General features: G+C 43.6%; 1 protein-coding gene across 4 annotated transcripts in view; it reads right to left on the reverse strand.

Annotated features, from left to right (window-relative positions):
* Window positions 1-22,707, reverse strand: part of sez6a (seizure related 6 homolog a) — a 55,053-nt gene that overhangs the window by 12,793 nt on the left and 19,553 nt on the right. For all 4 annotated transcript variants that reach the window (XR_013329826.1, XM_077740977.1, XM_077740975.1 and 1 more), the window contains 3 exons: window positions 9,212-9,769; window positions 8,776-8,897; window positions 2,673-2,865 (listed from right to left, as the gene is read on the reverse strand). Coding sequence is in view for 3 of the 4 variants with exons in the window: in XM_077740977.1 (XP_077597103.1) it covers window positions 2,673-2,865; window positions 8,776-8,897; window positions 9,212-9,769 (873 nt within the window). In the remaining variant the exon portion in view is untranslated. The remainder of the gene's footprint in view (window positions 1-2,672; window positions 2,866-8,775; window positions 8,898-9,211; window positions 9,770-22,707) is intronic.

Here is a 22,707-nt window from a genome sequence, read left to right on the forward strand (position 1 = left end):
TGCATTTATTAATAACGCCTGCACTGACTTGCACGGATGAAAATGACTTATTCAAAAGGAAATATGAGGATTTGCTTGATCAAAAGAATCTCCCTGGAGTTTCCTCAAAGCACATCCATACAGTAAGATATGGAAAATTCTCCATAGGAGAGCATTTCTAAACTGTTGTATAAACAAAATTAAATGCGTAAGATCCACCCCGATAAAGCAATATTACGATTTAAAATGTAACGAGGTTGAACTTGACATTTTTGTGGGTAAAATCGGTGTCTTTGTGTAATGTAATGGGGTGAGGTCAAGGTGATCTGAAATGCAATTTTATTGAAATAAAAGCCATTTTTTTTGTTACCTATTCACAGATTTCGATGTTATTCAAGTGATTAAACAAATTGGCCAATTTACAGCTTCATGGTTGGCTTGTTACTCATTTAGTTAAAAGAGAAATCACTTTATAAGTCCTCTCATCTCATCACTGCTAATAAAACTTCTGTTTCAATAAGTCGTGTAGAAAAAAAACAATGTTTGCTGTAGTAATTGTCCATGAATTACAAACAACGCTTGTCAAGGTAGCAGGACAAACAAATACTAATAATTGATAAAAAGAGAGCATTGCATTTTTCCCTGCAACTGAAAATAAATAATTCATAAAGTGCTGCACCATGTCCATAAAATAATGAAATAAATAAATATGTAACTTGCCTTTACATTAAATAAGCTGGTGTTTTAATTAATTACCAGCACATTGAAGTATTTTTTTAGTTCATTCTGTCACATTAAATCCTAATAATTAACAAAAAATTCATATTCTTTCAAGTCTGAGCCTTCTTAGGGAACCATGGCAACAAAAATAATATATACATAAGATATACACATGTCTATGTGTAAAAAAAATGCTTAAAAATGTCTCTATCCAATTCAACTCACACTTCCTCTAATTTCGTAAAATCCAATGGACGCTGACTCCAAACTAAAATAGCTCTTTAACTAATCAAAGCCCGCATTAGCGTTCCCGACTCTTATTAAGGTAACGAGCTGATCGATTTAAAGCCTGAAATTCCCCAGCACAAGGTACAAAATAAGAAGCTCTTCCACCGACGCCGGATGTCCCACAAGATTGATTTAAACGTTTTCCATCAGCGTGCCGCCGCCGCCGCTGCCACCGCCTGGCACAAACGCTGAGATTTTCACAGTAGCGCAACAATAATGTTATAGAGGCATCCATCAGTTGCGGGCGCTGCTGATACGGCGGCGGATATTAATTACTTCTAGCCAAGGCCGAGCCTACACAACTCCATCCTCTCGCTTGTGCCATGCTTGTCCAATCACATTTCTCACAGGCCATTATAAAGGACAAGGTGGCGCCGTGCAACACAAATTGAAATATCGGCAGTGTGCGCCCTCCTCCCAGTTAGTTTCCCTTAAGGTGGATTGAATTAAGACCAACGTAGAATGATACGCGATGCGCTGACTTCTACCAAGGTCGAACTATAGGAATTTAGATAAGAATATAACGCAGGGAATGTTAAGCTCAGTTGAGGTAATGGGCTGCATTAAGTAGCTGTCATGAGCGCATTATTTTTAGCCCAAAAAGTGAACTTAATTGCTATAATTTGCTCCTTCCAGTCGAAATGGATTGGACGTCTAGCACCGCCAATGGGACCAAAACTAGAGGCAGTTTGAGTCAATCTATCATTGAAAATAGCAGGTATTGAGTTCATTTTGCATCACAGTTTTTTCCACTTCAATTCTTGGGTATTTACAGGTCACTTACAGTAAATTGTGGATGATTCTATTTTGATTTTTAGGGACTTTCTTGGATATTATTGGTCAGTTTCTCGGTTCGTGCTGATTTTGGAGTATTTTTAGCTGACACTCTGTTGTAGTCCTTAAATTTGACACATAAAGTCCATTTCCCTGGGTTAAATAGAAAATGTCACGTTGCATTTTGTATCGCAGGCCTTAAGAATCGTGCATCTACACTGATCGCTCAATATTATAATTTGTGATTATTTGTAATCAAGTTTGAGGGAACCCAGTACGAGAACAGCGAAATGGGCTGCTTTATTTCCCCATCGACGGCAATGTTTGCAGTAGGCTTTTTATTTTAGAGCTGATGAAAGTTGCCGTAATGCGCTGGAATGAATGTTTTGTTGACCAGCTCCACCATCAACTCAAATCGATGGGGCATGTAATTGGCGGCCACTTTGTGAGATTGCTACGATAAATAGACATTGTTGTTGACATGGAAGATCAATGTGCACCCAACACGGCCGGCCGTACACGTACACAGAAATTTAGGAGGTATCATATACTAGAAATGTTCTTAGAACATGCCAACAAAAGATGTTAAGTCCATTTTTGTAACCGTAAATCTGGAAAATGAGTACGATAATAAAATAGTTGGAAATGGCGTCTGTTAAAATGAAGTAGCCTTTTACCTGTTGTGAGAAATACTGTTATTTTCCTTTGTTTTTGTTGGTTCAAGTTGACAAGAAAAGATTATCATCTGAAAAGAAGCAGTGACTAAACCTACTAGCAGAATTTGGAATTGGTTTTCAAGTATTCAGAACATGAGTGCCACCAAAACGATGATGAAAATAATTTGGTCGGGAGCACGTGAACATTTGGCCCTATTCATCACGGCCATTTGAAATCATGCATCACTGTCTCACCTTGGTAATGAAGTTGAACGACTCCCGAGTGGTGGCGTTGGTCGCCACGGAAACGGATGGAGACCTGATTGCTCCGACTGCGCAGCACCAGACCTCGTATTAAAAGCGACTCATTGGCCAGGACGAAGGATTCTCGTCCACCCGTGTCCTCCAACGTCACTTGCTGTCCTTCCGCCACGCTGGCGTTCACCACCTAAAACACAACAAAAACGTTAGAATGGCTCTTAATGAATTGTCACATGATATTAATTGTCTCCGGCACACCAAGTCTTTCAATCCCATCAAACGTCTCGCATAGATTTTCACTCTGAAAGCCAACAGAGTCATCGGAAGATGCGTCATACCGCCGATGCGAAAAAGTGGCGCCTGCCAAAATCCTGTGCGAGCGAGAGCGTCTGAGAAAAAAGGCGAGACGGTCGGCGGGCAACGTGAGCGGAGCGGCAAGAAGAAAATGAAAGCGGCGGCCTTGACAAACTATCACTCTAGCTGGCAATAAGCACAGGGAGGCTAATGGACTCTTGGAGACTGAGTTTGGAGGTGACCTCTTGTGGAATTATCCATGAGGTCAGACACTGATTGATTTGATTTTTATCGCATCTCGCCATGACACGCTGCGCTCAGGTGCTCGTCTTTAAACAAGGACGATGCTCAATACGCTTTTATTTTGCCTTACAACTGCCTATAGCACCATTTTTGTCTTTTTTTACTCATATTTTCCCATTGAATTGGACAAAAAAGCCATTTTATGCAGCACGCCTATATATAGTATATAATATAATAGTTCTCAGTTATAGTGAGGACACAAATCAATGAGTATATCTGTGCATTATGTAATATTTGTAAACAGATTATATACTATAACAGATCATTTACTGATTACATGGTATTTTGCATTACAATTACTGGTCTAAGAATTTGGAAAACATCAAAATAGCAAGTTAAAAAATTATTGTGGTGTATCAAAACATAGTGTAACATTCAATTCTATATTTGTGTACTTTTGCAAAAAACAAATAAATACATACATTTATTTTGGGAATGTTTTGTTGCTTTCCAATGATCTTTCACTGAATTGTATCCACGGTGGGAAATAAAAAGGAATGTTTGAGCGGTCAAGCCGGCTCATGAAGGACACAGTGGGATGCGGCCTGCATAGAACATTTGGACGGAGCCCCCCCGAGGGCGCCGTCATCCGTCACCTTCCCCGAGAGCTGTCAACGCGGCTGGCAACAGCTGTCCTGCCTCAATTATGAATCATTGGCCATGTCGGGAGACGTGGCGCTGCCTTAAATTCAGCGCCACGCCAACCAAATGCCTTGAGGGACGGCTCTCTGGCTCACCTGGACATTTTCTTACTGGCTTACTGGCTTACTGGGACTGATGCCAGCCATAATTACAATTCAAATTCCAATTGCCCATGAGTCATTCACTATCATGTAAATAAATCCCTCCGTATCCATATTTACACGTTAAGAAGGGCCAGAGATTTTTTTCTGTATGCTAGTACATGAAAACTGGTTGACAATATTACCAAGACCTGATATACAGTTACATTTGATAATATAGGTCCCAATATACCAAAAATACAACACCTGGGTCCCAATATACCCAAAATGGTTATTTATTTACATATTTATTCATGTATTCATGATTACCTATCTATTTATGTCTAAAATGTCCTTTGCTGTGTCCGTATTCTCACCGTCTTGCTACTGTGATAATGAAATTTCCCCAATACAGGATGAATAAAGTTCTCCAATCCAATCCAAAACACAATACACGTAGTAACATTTAATCCGCGAGTAAACGCCGAATGAATGAACTTTCCACGGGGGCTCTAATTTATTGTAAAATCATCTAGCGGGGCTCCATAATGAACATTTACAGCGACTCTTAGGAGCCATCGCTGATGCCGAAATGAGCGCTATGTAATCAAACTCATCCCACTATACATGGAAATGAAATGACCCCACAGCTGCAGAGCGGGGGCCATAAATCAACAGCTCTTGGACCCGGCATCTGCCCCAGTCCTCGTTACGATGATGAAACCTACTGACCGATACACCCAAGCATTCACCGAGACTACCCGAATGGTCACCCTCCATTTTCCGTGCTCATTTCGCCATGGCGGGGTGAATAATCCACCTCCAGGTGGTGTTTTGTGCCCGCCACGATAAATTCATTTGAAAACACTCTCATTCCGGCTCTGGATATGCGAAAGGCATTATCTCAAGGCAGCACTCGCCTCGGTACAAATAAGCCCGGGCCAGTTCCTGTTTTACCGGCTGTCCAAAACAATAAGTCCTTACCGAGCAGCCAAAAGAAGAGTGCTAATGAGAATATGCCAACGGCTGTAGCTGGATTCAGAAATAAATGGTTTGTTTTGATTCATTGCACATTTTAGCCGGCAGATTTATTCACCTGTGAGAGTCTTTTTGAGCAAATCGTAGTCTACCAAGGAAGCTTTTTGACGCCGATCCCGCTCACTATTCTCTCTTTGTATCGTGACCTGATCTCTTTGCCTTTATAACATTTACGAGTGATGTCAATGCTTAACGTTCCGGGCGAGTTTTACCGAGCCAAAAGGGAGTCGTACTAGGTCGAGCGAATCCGCCGCGCCTTCTGTTTTGAGAAAGCAGAGCCCGAGTCTTCCATCTTATTCATAAGACGGTCTACCTCCAATCCAATAAAGCCTTGCCACTTTCTTCAATGCCTCTCAAGCCGTGACATTTGAGTTTATTTACAGCGGCGTGCACTTCCAAAAGATTTCAATTTTTGCCTGGCGGATGACTTTTTGTGCTTTGGAGCGGGCATCATCATTTCTTTTGGCACGGTGACACGGAGTGAGTGCGGCGTCGGTCGGTGGGTCGGTCGGTCGGGGGGGGGGGGAGAACGCGAGCCAAGCAAAGCAAAGCCGTCTCCTTTCATGACAGCTTGATGGGTGCGGCGGCAATTAGTGTCACCTGAAAAGCACTCCACACAAGATGGCTAGGCCTCATCTCTGCAAAGCCCCGACAACTTAGAAAGCTCATCAAGATCAAACTAGTCTATGTTTGTCTCCTTCCCAGAAAGCTCAGGACCAAGAACCGTCTAGCGCAAGGGTGTCAGACTTGATTTCACGTGGGCCAGACCATTATAGATAGAATATTTAGATTGTATTTTATAAATAGATTACAAGAACTGGATTAAAAGCACTGAATATTCTGTTTTTTTAATATATTCTTAGATTTTACTAAATGATTTTTGAGCTAAAAACAGAAAAAAATATTAAAATATGACAATTATTGATTTAAAAGGGGGAAAATCACAAAATATAATATACATGTATCTATCATTTTAATTTGATCCTAAAACAGAAAGTCGGCACTCATCATTGACTTTCCCATTCCCACTACACTATGTCCTATTTCACGTATTCACAAGTACCCTACAAAAGGTCGAGTCTCCATCTAGACGGCTGTGGATCCGTACTATAAATATCCATTGAGAGTACCAGATGAAAGGGACCTTATATTGTGACGCAAATTCAAAGAGATGAAAAACAGGCCAGTGTTTGATGTCTATGTCCGCGTTGACAGCATCTCTCCACGCGTCAGTCCGCGTGGAAGACATTTTTATTGTCCTGTTTATGCAACGAGAGCAGTCAATGAACACAAACAAAAGAAAAGTCATTTCCTGCCTCGTGAGTCACACTCAAGCAGGGTCAACCAACGTCATGGTCATTTTTTCTCCGTCGAGAAATACACTGAAATTAAAGTAAGACCACTCGGATCGATAAAGCAATTCACCCGGATCTGCGAGGAGGCTGTGTGTCAAGTGTTGGTGCTGCTTATTAAAATGACTATTGATTGGAGCCAGAGGAAGAAAAAAAAAAGAAAGCCCACGCCGAGGTAACGTAGAAAAACAATTGTTTAACCACAAAAGGCTTGGCTGTAAAAATACGGCGTGTCAAGTGTCCACTGTAATCGTAGTTGATGTTTTTTTCCTTATGTGGGTGTTAGATAATGTTTAAACTTGACTTTAAAGTAAACTACAGTCATATCAATCCATCTCATCCGAACAAAAACGCCCCTTTTTATAACGCCGAATCAGAACAAAACACACAATTTTGACGTCGATGGGCAGAGTAAAAGCGGTGATTACATATTTTTTCCAAAAGTCTAAAAGAGCCTTTTAAGAGTGGAAAGCTTTCTACTCCAATGTGAGGCCCCCGAACTGGCCAAATAAATAGACAAAGTGCGGCATTAGTATGGAAATGGGAAACAAGAAAAGAACTTGAAGGAGAAATTGCGTTGACGGTATTGAACACAAAATCTATCCGGAGCATCTTCTTGAATTGTGCTGCTGCTGCCTTAAGCCTGTCAGAAAATGGAAACACTCCTCCAATCATGCTTTGCGTCAAAGGGAGAAATTGCCCCCGTCTGGACTCCTAAAGCCGCAAATTTATCAAAGTCGCCACACAATCCGTTTCTCTTTTTGCCAAGAGTGCAGAGTTTTAACTACGGGTGGCCATTTTAAAACACTTCATGGGCTTTTCAGACTATGTTTCCAAATATAATGGAAAATGAACAAGACCGGGACAATTGGAAAATAATTACAATATCTTAATATCTAAGAGACAGAGTTTAATATCTAAGTACTGTTTAATATCTAAATACTGTTTAATAACTAAGTACTGTTTAATATCCAAGAACTGTTTAAATATCTAAGTACTATTTAATATCAAAGTACTGTTTAATGTCTAAGTACATTTGACCAGCGACCAAAAGACCGGCAACCAAACGTCCGGTCATGTGTTCAACCTGCTGGCCTAGCATTATGGGATGTGGGAGGAAAGCAGAGTACCCAAAGAAAACCCATGCAAGCAAGGAGAGGACATGCAAACTACAGTGAAGATGGAACAAATGGACCTCAAAATTGTGAAACAATAAGATCAAAAAATGGAAATCCCAACTTGCCCTAAGGATAAGAGACATAAATTGGCGCAAAGATAAACGAGGCGAACGCTAGCTGGCCTTCTTTTGAAAGGAAATGGAGTCGGCGGCTTTGCTTTCACGGGTCTCAAAAGTTCAGCCTTTCCAATCAGCTCATCAAAATGGTCCGAGGGAAGCTCCCTTTTCTCTGCGACTTGAAAGAATTCAATGAATATTTTGTCAAATGCACTGAGAAAATAGATGATGCTTCACAGCTTTGACGTCAAATGTCTCGGCTCGGGAACACCTGCGAGGATGCGCGCAGGTACGAGCCGCATTCGGCTCTACTCTCGGGCGGAAAGAATATAAACACGCTGGAGACTTATCTTTTCTCTCCAGAGGGAAGCGGACAAAGCGGACCAAGCGTGCTCTCCAGCCTACTGCGCTAAATGAGCTGTTTGAGGAATGGCTAATGCCGGGAAACATGCACATTAACACTGAAAATTAATTCCAATAACCTTTATGAAATGAATTTCCATCCAAAGGCAAGACTGTCCCCGTCCGCCCACACGGCCAAGCAATTTACCCGCGTCTATCTCCATCCGTCCACCCACGGCGGGCCGGCAAATATTCGAAAAAGCGCCCACCAAATTTGTCATGGCTCTTTATTGGATTAACCCGCCTGGCCTTATTTCACTCGAGAGTGTTTTATATAACAAACAACAAAGGTTATTAAGCGCATGATGAGCAACGGCAGTCAGACAATTGAGAGAAAATGCAAGAATAGAAAGGCAAGTGTATAGAAAATGGAGGCACTTGTAACTACAGAGATAATAATTAGATTGGATTTCCACTCTGCTATTGAGATGTTTGTGTAAGGTCAGAGTTTTTTTTCGGGTCAACAAAAGTTCATATTATTATTTTCTGAAATACTTTATCCTCATGAGGGTCAGAGGGTGCTGAAGCTGAAAACCAGAAAGGCCATTTATGAACTAAAATGAAAGCCGAAGGTTTAGTTTTTGTTCTTATTTTTAGAATTGATGTAACCCGTTTGTACGCAAACTTTGTCAGTTATGGCTAAAAAAAAAACTGTGGTAGCTTTAATTTTCTGTCATATTTTTACAATTTTCTCACTCCATCTAATGTCTGCAATGGTTCCAAAAGAATAAGATAGGATTTGAAGCACCAACCTGGACCTCCACGCCGTATCCCAGATAGACGGTAATCAAGTAGTTGCACTCCATTGGCGTGTCGAGCTGCTGCAGGATCTCAACGTTGCCCTCGGGGTCAGTGAAATTTAGGCCGCACGGCTCTGTGGGAGACAGCCAAAAGACACATGATTCCCTTTTCCTTCAGTCCGCTGACTCTCACTGACAGCCCACCCGTGTCACTGACCATCTCCGCGGCTACAAAATGGCCAAGCGGGACAAATCAGATGGTCTTTGACACATGAGCGATGTCTAGCCAAAGACCAAGAGATGCACGTGGCATTAAAACAGACAAAACGGACGCTAAATTATGAAAGGCGTCCAATCATTACAGGGAGACTCTCCAGACTTTGGAGTTCTTTTAGAGTTGGGCTTAATTGGAGACTTATTTCAATAAAAATAGGCAAAATGCACTCACCGGATGTCTGCACCGTGGTGATGGTCGTCGTGGTTATCGCCGAAGTCGACGCAGCTTCCGTTGGGGGCCGTGAAGTACGATTTGGGAGAGGTGGATCCGGACCACTTTTGTCTTTAAACATCCTCGTGGTGGAGGGCGCTTCATTTGCCTTCTGCTGGTTTCCATTTTTTTCTTGGTGGGACTCGTGGAGGAGGGGCATCAGAGGTCTGGGCGTCGTCGGCGAGAATGTGGTCATGGACGAGGTGGCGGCGGAGGTGGCGGTGGAGGCCACTTCGGAAAAGGCCGGAGCTTCCTCGTGGGGGACTATTTGGGTCAGCGGGTGTGAGGGTCCCGCTCGGGTGGGGGTTCCACCGCTCAGGAAGAAGCCTTGGTCTCCTTCAAAGTCCCTCGAGAGAAGGTGCTTTTGAAGCTGCAGGCCTTTGAGGACGGGTCGGTGGTCCGGGCTGTTCACGGGCAGCGGGGTGGTCACCCATTGGACCTCACCTTCTCGCTCTGGCGTGGAGGGGTGTGTGATGTGATCGGGGGTTCTTACTTTGGTGCCGTCGCTCTCATTTGGATCTAAAAGGCAAGACAAGTACAATGTTTTTTTAAAAAATGTCACAGTTTCTGTATTCATTTTCAGAGCATTATGACTTTATAACTAAGAGTGTAACCGACTACCAAATCAAGTGGAAATTAACATTGGCTGATAGTGGGAAAAAAGACCGATCTTTTTTTTCTCCCAGAAGTAATGCACATAAATGTGACAAGCTGGGAACATGTGTGCTTTCTCTCCATTTAGAAAATAAATCAAAATACATGTGTTGACTAATGGAAGACATTTGAAAACATCAGTAAGAAAATAAATCTTGTCTTTTTCACCCTCGTACAGTTTATCATAGCAGAATTTTGTTCCAAAAGACTACTTATTATTCAAATATTTACTATGTACACTATGTGCATTTTCTTCTAAGAATGGAAATGTTTTAATTCAAACATAGACTTAAGTCAGAAAATGATCAGCAACCAGTTGTTGTTTAATCAAAATAAAAAGCGTATTCATAAAAAGAGCCATTCCACAGGAGGAAAGTAAATAATAAGACAACTCCAACAGGGTTATTGTTGTTCATTTTGACCCACATCTGTTTAGATGACAGCTGAAAATATGCGTACGGTTCAATTACTAACAGTTAATTGGCGTCTCACGCTGCATAATTGAATTGTGCGTCCACAAGTGTCTTTTTACCCACGCTGTTAATCTCGGATATTCAGAAAAATGCATTCTGAAACAGCCAAATCTCAGTAATATTCATATTCTCAGATTCTTTGGCAGGAGGAAATGAATCATTGTCTCCATCTTAAAAGATTTGAAGTTTAACAGAGTCGAAATTGGCTTGACATCCAACTAAATAATATTGAAATCATTCCTCAGATGTTTAATGTGAAAATACAAACAATAGGACATTTTTATCCCAATTTAACTGTCATTTTGGATGTCGTTAACGTCCAATTTCTCGTCCTTTTCTCATCTTACCATCACGATCTGCGTTTTAAGATTTTGACTATTGGATTTTCTCCCCACGGAGGAATATCGAGTGATCCGGAAAGCTGGAGTGGGAATCTGGCTTAAACCAGAGTATCTCATGCAAAAAAGAAAAAAAATCAATGCAAAATCAATGTGTTCAATCAGGTTGGAAACCCATGCGTGGTAATTACTGCGCAAGCACAATGTTCCCTCAACTCTAATTGGATGTTCGCACCAGTGTTCCTCACACTATTTTTTCCCCCTTGTACATTTGTTATATAAATGTATAAAAATGGAAAAATCTAGATTCTAAAAAATGTTATATTGTAATACAGGCACTGTTTAGAACAGCTAGAACTAATGGAATAGAAAAATGAACTAGAAAACCTTTAAAAAAATCAAATAAAAGTATAAACATCTACTTAGCGAGCCTTGTGAGGATGAGCATCCTCCAATGGGTGAAACAAGACAGATTCAACTACTATTTCTTGACCTTATTAGATACAAAACATTTAAAACAGCTTCATAGTCACCATGATCTCGTTTTACAATCACTGGCAAACTCAAGTTTCATTTTTTTTTTTAAAAACAACGTAAACTCCAAAGAATTTCAGCCTTGTTTGAAACACATGTCAATTCCAATTGGTCGTGATTTCAGCCAAGATCACAGTGACCGACTGTGTCTCCAAAAGCACAGAAGGGCCCCTCTGTCACCCGCTTGAATCTTTTCGTTGGAAAATCTCACTCTCCTGGCAGCCAATTTAAATTCATTGCGCTTGAAGGACTCCAATCAAGTGTAGATGTAGCGGAATATGGCGCTTTAAGCATCCGGGTGTCAGAAACAAGGTGATCTTCACGGCTTCGCTCAGCTTCACAAGACCATGTGCCAGCATCAGATTGAACCAACAGTTTAAAAAACCCCATTGAGATGACTGCAGTTTTTTTTTTTGGTCTTACATGAAAAATGCATGTTTTTTTTTTCTTTTTTTATTCGAAGCGCTCACGGTCCCGAAAGCGAGGCCACCGAAGCTTGCAAACGAGGCCCGACGATATTGAGGCTAATGTAAACTCACAGGCGTGTGCTCATTTACGGGATGCGGCTAAAAGCGGATCCCCCAGCTCCACCACTTAAGAGGTTATGTGTGTTACCGCACAAAGTCACGTGACACGGAGTCTTGTTAATTAGAGCGTATTCATAAATTAAAGGTGGCCAATGTGGCGACAGAATGAGATTAGGTTGATGGTGGCGTTTAGCTCTTTTTTTATGTAGAGTGCTGGCACAAATACAATAAGATGCAATTTATTGTCCAGAGGGAAATTTAGGTCATGAAAAGACGCTTGCTATACAGAATTCATTTTTACTTTTATTGGGTCTCATGGGGGTGGTTGACATACAGATCTATTTTTGAATACGCCGCCCATGTGACAAAAAGTATTTGCGTTTGGCTAAGATTGGCGCAATTGGGCGGATGGGTGGAAATAAGTTTAATTGTTAAAAAATATCAGCAAAATCCCCAAAAACTGAACAATATTTCATTTGTTTTAGCTTCTGCAGACAAAAAAGCAGCAAAAATAATTATACTAATTTAATTATGTTCTTTTTTGCCATTTAAGGGAGCTCAATTTACAATATTGGGTTTCTTTTTTTATATATACAATTAATTATGAGAACCAAATATTACATTATTTTGTCCGCAGCATGTTTTGCAACTGATTTAAAACAAGTTTTTGCTAATAATCATTTTTAATGTGTCTTTACTTCTGGCTATATTTGTTCAAATTTGGGAAAAAAAAGTCAATACATATATATACCAAGCACTGTAAACACAATTGGTTTAAATTGCATCCAGAGTGCCATATTTGGATTATAAAAATATACAAACTGTTTTTATGTCATTTCATCACCCATTGGCCGTTAGTTATGTGCGCATTATTATTCTCCTACTTGCTCCTCATCCCAAAAATCGAGTGATCTTAAGTGGCAACACGCTTGGACTTTGTTCCGACACATCTCCGTATCCATGACGATGCAGCCGGCGGTCGCCGTCGAGCGTGGCGACGGCGTGAGCCTTGGCGAGGGGCTCCTCCTTAAGATGGCAGGAGACAAGCTCCTCTCTCCAGTTGCATATCAATGGAGTCATCAGAGAACACTCAGCGAGAGCGTGGAGAGCGCCTTAATAAGATGGGACAAGCCACACTCTAACACAGACGCTGATTGACATCAATCTCCTCCATCGCCGCCGGCTTTACGTCCGTTATTCTACACCGTAAAGTCTCTCCATCAATTGACGCCCTTTTTGGTGGAAAATAAAATAAAAGGAGCTCCTCACCCGAAGCATTTGTTTGTACGTCGGCGATAAAAAAAGACGACGGGACATAATGAGCTGAATCTGATAAACGATTTCATTAGGCCACTTAATGAATTGATAATTTAATTAGGCGGGCGTGTGTCACAGGTGCACGCAAGTGGAAAGGAATAAAGTGTTGGGAGGAAAATGGAGAAAATTCAATTAAGTCAGCGAATACGCTTGCTTTTCGGAGAACCTAAAAAAAATGGTTAAGTCTGAAAAATGCATTGCATAAAGGTGACCTTGCATCATCGCATTTTAAAAGTATTATATGGATTTATTTGGGTTTTTCTTCTACTGCCCTTTGGCTTCATTGAGCGGAACCCGAGTTTTTCCATGTGGTTTTGCTTGAACGAACTCCGTCCTTCAGGCTCCCAACAAGCAAAATTTTAATAGAAGCTCACAAGGCTTGACCTTTAGCCGGAGAGGAAGAATAAAAAACCAACAAAAACGGCTCCATTTGCATTAGGAACGCCGTTTATCCACAACATGTCAACAGATTTTCCACATAATATGCTTGGAATCACGTCAAAAATTGCCACAATCGCTATCTTTGCCTTATTTTCATCCATCAGAAACGAACCAATGAGAACATGATGTTACTTTTGTGTTGGTGCAGAGAAGAATGTTTCTCCAAATTCAATTTAGCAATGCAGCGAAAACACTGTGAGAAAATGTCTTTTACACAGTTCATTTCCTTCCATTACTGTCATTTATCTTTTCTTTTTTTTTGTTCCTCATTTACTCCATGCTGGAGTCAATTAAGAGGAGAGCTCGGGGTACAACAGGACACCCGGCTTTAAAATGGATGACTGTCATTTTCATACATTTGCATATTCCCTCATATTGTTTCACTGTGGGGTATTTACAGATGTCGAATAGGATGTGAACACCACACATCATCATCATCATCATTTCCCTGCGACCAATTAGACTCTCAGGGAAGAACTCATCTCTAAATGCAACACACACAATTGACTTATTCAAGAAAACAATCACTAAAACAAGACATTTAATAAACCTAGGAAATAACTAAAAAGAAATGAACCAGTCATTTTGTGGAAGAAGACTAAGGTTACCAAGAAACAGATTTAAAAGAAGTTTTGTTCTGAACCACAAAGCAAAGAACAGATCAGGATAAAACAGACTCAAATTGTGGTTTCGGATGTTTGGTCGCCGGTCTTTTGGTGACAGAGAGTTTACTGTTTAAACCAGCTCTCAAAATTATATTCATAAGAGAGAGAGTTTAATATCCAAGTAATGTTTAATATCTAAGTACTGTTTAATGTCTAAGTACTGTTTAATATCCAAGTACTGTTTAATATCTAAGAGAGAAGTTTAATATCTAAGTACTTTTTAATATCTAAGTACTGTTTAATATCCAAGTACTGTTTAATATCCAAGTACTGTTTAATATCTAAGTTCTGTTTAATATCTAAGTACATGTGACCGGCGACCAAACGTCTGTAAATTGTCAGTTTCAAACTATATTCCATGAGCAGTCCATACAAAAAAAAAGTAGACTACGGGCGGACATTTCCGCGATATGTGCTGACAGAGTGATTTCAAAATGGATTTTGTTTGTTTTGGTACGATGGAGTCAGAGTGCAAATCCAGGTGAATGCTTGTGTGCAAGAGTCTGAAAACATAAAGCCTGTAAACCAGAACACAAGCTGCCATCGGGGAGTCACGGCGATACAAATAATAACGCTGACAGTGATATATGACCATTTTCCCTATGGCACTTTCAAGCATACCTGCTTTTTTTTTTTACAGCCAAGAAAAGAAGCCACAATGCTCTTGATTAAAAGATGTATTTTCCCCATGCCTAGTCAAGGCAAACAAGCCCTCCATTGTGTTATGATCTTGTAAATGGCCCCAAAGCAGGCGAGATAGAAGTCCAGTTCTTTGTTCACCTTTATTTATACGTGCTCAATTCTACTATATACAGTTCGTGTCCTGTAGGAACTCCTGGCTGTTCCTTCTTCCTTATGCCAGTCTGTCTCTTGCCGTAGTTCAAAGTCCAATCCTGTCGATATCCTGGGTAGTTCTCCTCCAATCCGGGTCGTTTATCCTTTGGTATCCTTTGGTAGTTCCTGGGCGAAAAAGGGGCAATGAATCAACATAGAACAATGGCATGTACCAGGGGTTGCTTCAGCGAGCGAGCTGGGATTACGATCCGGCAGCTGGTTGGGTATCCGGTGGCCTTATATCCAGGCATAACCTTGATTGCCTCCACCTGGCGCCACTCCGCTCGTTGGAGCTGGGCCAGTGATTGGTTGGTCTGGAACACCTTGCCACCAGTCGTGTCTGAGGCCTGACATTACCTCCCCCTCTACGCGGGCCACTTGGCCCGCCACGAGGGGCCCCCGGGTGGTCACGGTGGAAATCCTCAATCAGTTCCCGGCATAGGATGTGGCGGGCAGGGACCCAGCTCCGCTCCTCGGGACCGTAGCCCTTCCAGTCGACGAGGTAATGCAAGCCACGGCCCCGGCGGCGAGCGTCCACCAGCCTCTCCACCAAATAAGCCGGGCCTCCATCGACCATTAGTGGAGGGGGTGGAGGGGGATTGGGTGGGTTCAAGGAACTCGAGGCCACCGGTTTAATCTGAGATACATGGAAAGTGGGGTGGATACGGAGGGATGGTGGGAGCTTTAAACGCACTGCGCAAGGGTTGATTATCCGCTCAATCCTATATGGCCCCACGAAGCGGGGAGACAGCTTCCGGGACTCTGTCTTAATGGGAAGATCGCGGGTGGACAACCATACCTTCTGGCCAACAACATAGGTGGGTGCTGGGGCCCGACGGCGGTTTGCCTGCTTCTGGGCAAGGTTTGAGGAGCGCAGCAGTGCAGCCCGGGCCTTCTCCCATATAAGGCTACATCTGGTCATGTGTTCCTGGACGGAGGGAACTGCAATCTCTGCCTCCAGCGAAGGAAAACAGGGGGGTTGGTAACCTAATGAACACATGAAGGGAGACAGGTTAGAGGAAGCGTTGGGGTGGAAGTTGTGCGCATACTCGATCCATGGTAGTTGTTCGCTCCAGGTGGTAGGATCGGCATGAGTGGCGCAGCGGATAGCCGCCTCCAGTTGTTGGTTAGTCCGCTCACATTGGCCATTAGATTGAGGGTGGTAACCTGAGGAGAGGCTAGGGGTGATCTTTAACGCAGCACAAAAAGCCGACCAAACATGCGACGTGAATTGTGGCCCCCGGTCGGAGACCACGTCGGCAGGAATTCCATGTAAGCGGACAACGTGTTTTACAAGGAGCTTGGCAGTTTCCAGGGCTGAAGGTAACTTGGGTAGGGGGATGAAATGGGCTGCTTTGGAAAAACGATCGACCACTGTGAGAATAACGGTGTTACCCTGGGACTTAGGGAGGCCTGTGACGAAATCGACCGCAATATGGGACCAGGGACGGCTGGGGATCTGGAGAGGGAGAAGATAACCCGAGCTTGGCTTATTAGAGGTCTTATTACGTGCACATACTTCGCAGGCCAATACGAAGGATCTTGTGTCCGCTCTCAATGTTGGCCACCAGAAGCGTTGGCGCAACACCGCCTGTGTGCGGGCAACCCCCGGGTGGCAGGTAAGCCGTGAGGTGTGGGCCCATTCCAATATCCTTGGACGCATTGGTGTGGGAACAAACAATCTCTTTTGATTACCTCTCCTAGGGTCCGGCTCCACATCCTGGGCCCTTAACACCTCTGCCTCTAACCCTAATACCATACTGGCCAGAATGCGGGAGGAGGGTAATATTGTCGGAGACTCTCTCCTCGAGTCGGGGGACTGAAAAACGCGGGACAGGGCATCTGACTTCCCGTTCTTGGAGCCAGGAATATAAGTCAGGGTAAAATCAAACCTATTGAAAAACATGGACCATCTAGCCTGGCGAGGGTTTAACCTTCGGGCTGACCTGAGGTATTCCAAGTTCTTATGATCCGTCAGCACCACGAAGGGTAAACTAGCCCCTTCAAGGTGGTGTCTCCATTCCTCTAGGGCCAATTTAACGGCGAGCAGTTCCCTGTCCCCAATGCCGTAATTACGTTCGGCTGGGGACAACCTACGGGAAAAAAAGGCGCAGGGGTGTACTTTCCCATCTGCTTGCCCGCGCTGGGAGAGGACGGCACCGACGCCTACCTCTGAGGCGTCAACCTCTAACTGAAACTGTAACTTAGGATCAGGGTGGGCGAGGACGGGGGCGGTAGTAAAACGGGATTTTAGGTCACAAAAGGCCGCCTCTGCTGCCTCCGACCAACAGAACGGGAGCTTAGTGGAAGTTAGCGTCGTGAGGGGTGCAGCGACCCTGCTATAATTTCTAATGAAGCGTCGATAGAAATTAGCGAACCCCAAAAAACGTTGTAACTCCCTTCTACCTTTTGGCCTGGGCCACTGGGTCACCGCCTCCACCTTGCTGGTGTCCATTCGCATCTCCCCGGCAGCCACCACAAACCCGAGAAAGGTAGTCTCCGAGACGTGGAACTCACATTTCTCTGCTTTGACGTAAAGGCGGTTCTCCAACAAACGTTGCAGCACTAAGCGTACGTGCTGCACGTGCTCCTCCAGGCTGTTGGAGAATATCAAAATGTCATCCAGATAAGCAAAAACAAAACGATCAAGCATGTCCCGGAGGACATCATTTATCATTGATTGGAACACTCCCGGGGCATTACGGAGTCCAAAGGGCATGACCAAATATTCAAAATGGCCCTGGGGGGTGGAAAAAGCCGTCTTCCACTCATCCCCCTCCCGAACCCGGACCAGATGATAAGCGTTTCGCAGGTCTAACCTGGTGAAGATGCAAGAACCCTGCAGTAGGGTAAAAACAGAGTCCATGAGTGGCAGCGGGTAATTCCTTTTAACCGTGATTTGGTTTAAGGCACGGTAATCAATGCAGGGACGCAGTGACCCATCTTTTTTTTGTCCACAAAGAAAAACCCTGCCCCAACGGGGGAGGAGGACGGGCGGATCTGTCCCGATGCTAATGCCCCGGAGATGTAATCCTCCAGGGCCTTCCTCTCCGGCCGGGAGATGTTATAAATCCGGCATCGAGGAAGTGAAGCACCGGGTAATAAGTCTATCGCACAGTCGTAAGGCCGATGCGGAGGAAGCACGGAGGCTTGGTCCTTTGAAAACACCAGTGAGAGGTCCCGATAAGAATCAGGCACTGCCGATAAATCCGGTGGTTCAATCTGGAGTGGCGGTAACGGGGGCAATTGGGCTGCCTGGAGGCAGTTGTTATGACATGATGGACTCCAGGACACCACCTTGGGAACCTCCCAGTCGATTCTTGGGTTGTGCCGTTTTAGCCAAGGAAGACCCAGCACAATAGCCGCCTCCGGGCAGTCCAAGACGTAGAAGCATGCCTTCTCCTGATGGTTTCCAGACAAGCGCAGTAGGACGGGGTCGGTGCGTTGTTCCACTTTGCCAATGGTACGTCCGTCCAGTGCAGTAATCTTAAGAGGCTTCTCGATAGTCCGGGTCCCAATTCCTAGTTCTGCAATCAAGCTGCGGTCGATGAAGCTCTCGTCCGCACCGCAGTCGACAAAGGCTGTGGTGTCAAGAATTCTTCCCCCCCAGGAAAGGGAGGCTGGCAGGATACAACGATGGGGGGACTCCCCAATGGCCTGGCTCACCATGACCTGCCTAACTAATGGTGAGCCCTCCCTTTTACCGGGCGGGCAGGGCATGACCGCGAGAAGTGGCCTCCCTGGCCGCAATTGTAACACAGAGAATACTGGCGGCGTCGTGAGCGTTCCTCCTCCGACAAACCAGCACGTCCTATTTGCATAGGCTCTGACGTCGTCACAGGAGGGGTTGGCGTCGTTGTTGCGGGGGAACCCGGAAGCGAGCGTCGAAGACCAACTCCGGCGCCCCTCCATGAATCTCCCCGTCGCTGCTCCTGTTGTCTCTGTAGTTGGCCGTCGATCCGTATGGCCAACTCCACGAGCTCTTTCAGGGAACCTGGTTGATCTCGGATTGCCAACTCCTCCCTCATAATCACATTTAGGCCCTTCCGGAATATGTGCCGGAGGGCACTATCATTAAACGTGCTCTCGGGGGCCAGGATTTGAAACTCCATGGCATATTTAGCGACGCTCCTGGACCCTTGCCTACAGGCGTCTAAACGATCAGCTGCCTCCCGGTCGCCCACCGGGTGATCGAAAATCCTGCACATCTCATTTGTGAACAGTTCGTAGGACGAGCATAAGTGTGGATCCTGATCCCATACCATGTTCGCCCACGCCAGGGCTTCACCGCGAAGACACCCGATCAGGTAAGCTATTCTGGATTCGTCAGAGGGGTATGAGCGGTATTCCAGTCGGAACACCAGCCGGCATTGAAATAGAAAATGACGGCATGCGCCCATATCCCCACTGTAAGGGGCGGGAGGGGAAGCCTTGGGCTGGTGGTATGGCAATATCTGAGTTACCTCGGGAGCCACTGTGTAGGGCTGTGTCCCCGGAGAGGACGGCAAGGGCGTCTGTTGAGCCTGTAAGGCTCTTATTTGCTGCGCCATGTTTGCCATCTCGGTACAGAGGTACTCCATCATTCTGGTTTGCTGGTCCGTGCCGCCTGTAGCTAGGTTGTTCGACGCTCCATCTGCGCCCGCGGGATCCATGCTTTTAAGGCCGGATCGTACTGTTATGATCTTGTAAATGGCCCCAAAGCAGGCGAGATAGAAGTCCAGTTCTTTGTTCACCTTTATTTATACGTGCTCAATTCTACTATATACAGTTCGTGTCCTGTAGGAACTCCTGGCTGTTCCTTCTTCCTTATGCCAGTCTGTCTCTTGCCGTAGTTCAAAGTCCAATCCTGTCGATATCCTGGGTAGTTCTCCTCCAATCCGGGTCGTTTATCCTTTGGTATCCTTTGGTAGTTCCTGGGCGAAAAAGGGGCAATGAATCAACATAGAACAATGGCATGTACCAGGGGTTGCTTCAGCGAGCGAGCTGGGATTACGATCCGGCAGCTGGTTGGGTATCCGGTGGCCTTATATCCAGGCATAACCTTGATTGCCTCCACCTGGCGCCACTCCGCTCGTTGGAGCTGGGCCAGTGATTGGTTGGTCTGGAACACCTTGCCACCAGTCGTGTCTGAGGCCTGACACATTGTTTTTGGCCCGGCTGGCAATGATCGATAAAAAAGCCTCATTCCCTTGGTAACAGCACCAGAAATGATTGGCGATGGGTTATTTATTCTCAAGTCATAACAATAACAAAGCTGGCTTCAAAACTGGAGGTTTCAAACTGGCATCCATTTGAATTGTGTAAGTAAGATAAAGTCAAATATTTTTTAAAAGCAAAAAGCAGCTTTGTTTTGAGCTCTGTCCTTCAGCATAAACAAGTCTTTTGACATATTTGTCCCTCCGGATCTGCTGGTGTGCATCAAAATCATGCCCAAAAATGCAGCTGCATCTCTTGAGGACAATAAAATGTGGGCCACTTAATTATGGGATGCTGGCAAATGATTGTGTTTAAACATACAAAATAAAAAGGGATACAAAAGTCTGCAAATTCTGGCAAAGGGTCAAAAAATAATAATAATTTGACGTCAGGGGCATGCAAATTATATAATGTAAATGTGATTTTTCTATGCTGACCATCTGCTATGAACTAAGAATAAATAGAAGAGAACATTTTAAATTATAATTAGGACATACACAAGAAGAGAGTGGCAAAATATGATTGTTTTTTTTTTCCATCGCTATCTCCGCATTTTCCCTTCAAACCTTTATTAAACAGCAGGTGGTCACAACACGCTCACTTTTGTAGTCACTGCTCAAGACTTATCAAAGCTAATATTCATATTTGCATCTGTTGTTGTTCAAGGACACACAAGTATTTTATTTATTCTTTCTAAACGATCCTGAAAATAGGTTGACAATTTTGTTCTTAATAGGTTCTGTAAAAATTAAACAATGCCAAAATAGAAGGGGAAAAAAACGTGTTTTTGATTAGATTATATTAGATTAGATTACTTAATTCATCCCATGTTCGGGAAATTCACTGTCGCAAGAGGGTGAGAATACAGACACAGAAAAAAGACATTTTAGACATCTGGCGAAACGTTAAACTACAACTGCAACTGTTTGTCCCCTATGCTTATCTGGCAACCGATTTAGAGTCTAGTAATCTGCTCCAGCACCCTCTCCTGAGTAAAAAATGAGTGAATAAATGACTACAAATATTTGCATCTTGCAGGAAGAGCGTGACATAATTTTTATAGCACTATCACAAAAGGACTCATTAAAAAATTGAGCATAAATAAAAAAGTTGGCAGCTATACCATAAGATTATCAACCATCAAACAATTGCAAATGTCCTCCCAAAGTTCCCATCATGCAATGCCTCCATGACGATGTCAAGTTATGATAATTAAAACGCTTATCAGCATTTATCACATGGCTTGCGGCTGCTTCCACAAACATGACCCAAAAAAAAAAATAAAGTGGCGTTTTCAAAAGTAATGTGGCCTGACAGCGGCGGTGTCACGCATGAAGCCGGCCTGAATAATTCAATGCGTATTTAAAAAGGACACCAGATTACGGGAGAGCGACAACTTGTCATCCATGGGCCCATTTAACTGGGCCAATGAATAAGAGATCAAACAAAATGTTGCAAACCCTGAATCATTCACACCCACTTTTAGTTTTATAAAATAAATCATAAGGTCAAAAAATACATACAAAAACACACACAATTAGAGGAATAGCTTGCTGCCTGGGGATGAAGAGGAAAGACTAATTCGTAGATGAATAAATGGATAGATAAATAAATGTAAAAGAAGTCAACGTTGGCTAACATTGCCTATGGCAAGCATGTGACTCATTCCGGGCTCCTGTCAAGGCCAAACTCTGCCCATGTGTCCAAAATGGCAGTCATGCTGAAGGGGAGTTACACGGACGAGCGAGAGGGTGCAAAGCGTAACCAAGAGCAACCAGCAGCCACACTCGGCTAGCATTTGACAGTTTATGGTCAGTGCATTTATCACAAATGTCAGCCTTTATCACGACTCGCCTCCATCACAAATGGGGTGTGCATAGAGGAATATGGGGGAACTGCGTGGCGCGCCCATGGATAAACTTGTCAGACCTTCTCACACGACATCTTGATACAGCCAACGCGTTGAAGCCTAAAAGTATGAGTACGCGTGATAAAAAGAAAAAAAAGCCTGGCTATTTGAAGCGCGTGTATAAAAGTGGCAATTTTTTTTCTTTATGTGAAAGGACGCTTTTATAAAAAGGCATTCTGTACAAGGATCATCCATCAATATAAAAGAGTTTTAACGTTAGGCGGAGCAACAACGGCTTGTGGAAATGTCTTTAAAGTGCCAAGGACGCAAAAAGGAATGAAAACAAATGAAATATCACTGCTTTTGCTTTTCTATTAACGGCTAGAAAGGAAAAGTTCACATGCTCCACAGATTCAATCCGTCAATGACGACGTTTTTTTTCAATAACCGTTTCAGGCTTTTGTGAGAAATAAATGCATATTCGCCGATATCGTCCTCTGACCTCGGGATTGAAAGGATTTTCCATATCGAGTTTAGCTGGGGGGGGCTAAAGGATAGGTTTCATAGCAAAAACAATAAGATTATGTTGAGCACATATGTCATAGAATCTGCAATTTCATTTCAAATGA

The sequence above is a fragment of the Stigmatopora nigra genome, chromosome 19, assembly GCF_051989575.1.
Source record: "Stigmatopora nigra isolate UIUO_SnigA chromosome 19, RoL_Snig_1.1, whole genome shotgun sequence".
NCBI lineage: Eukaryota > Metazoa > Chordata > Actinopteri > Syngnathiformes > Syngnathidae > Stigmatopora > Stigmatopora nigra.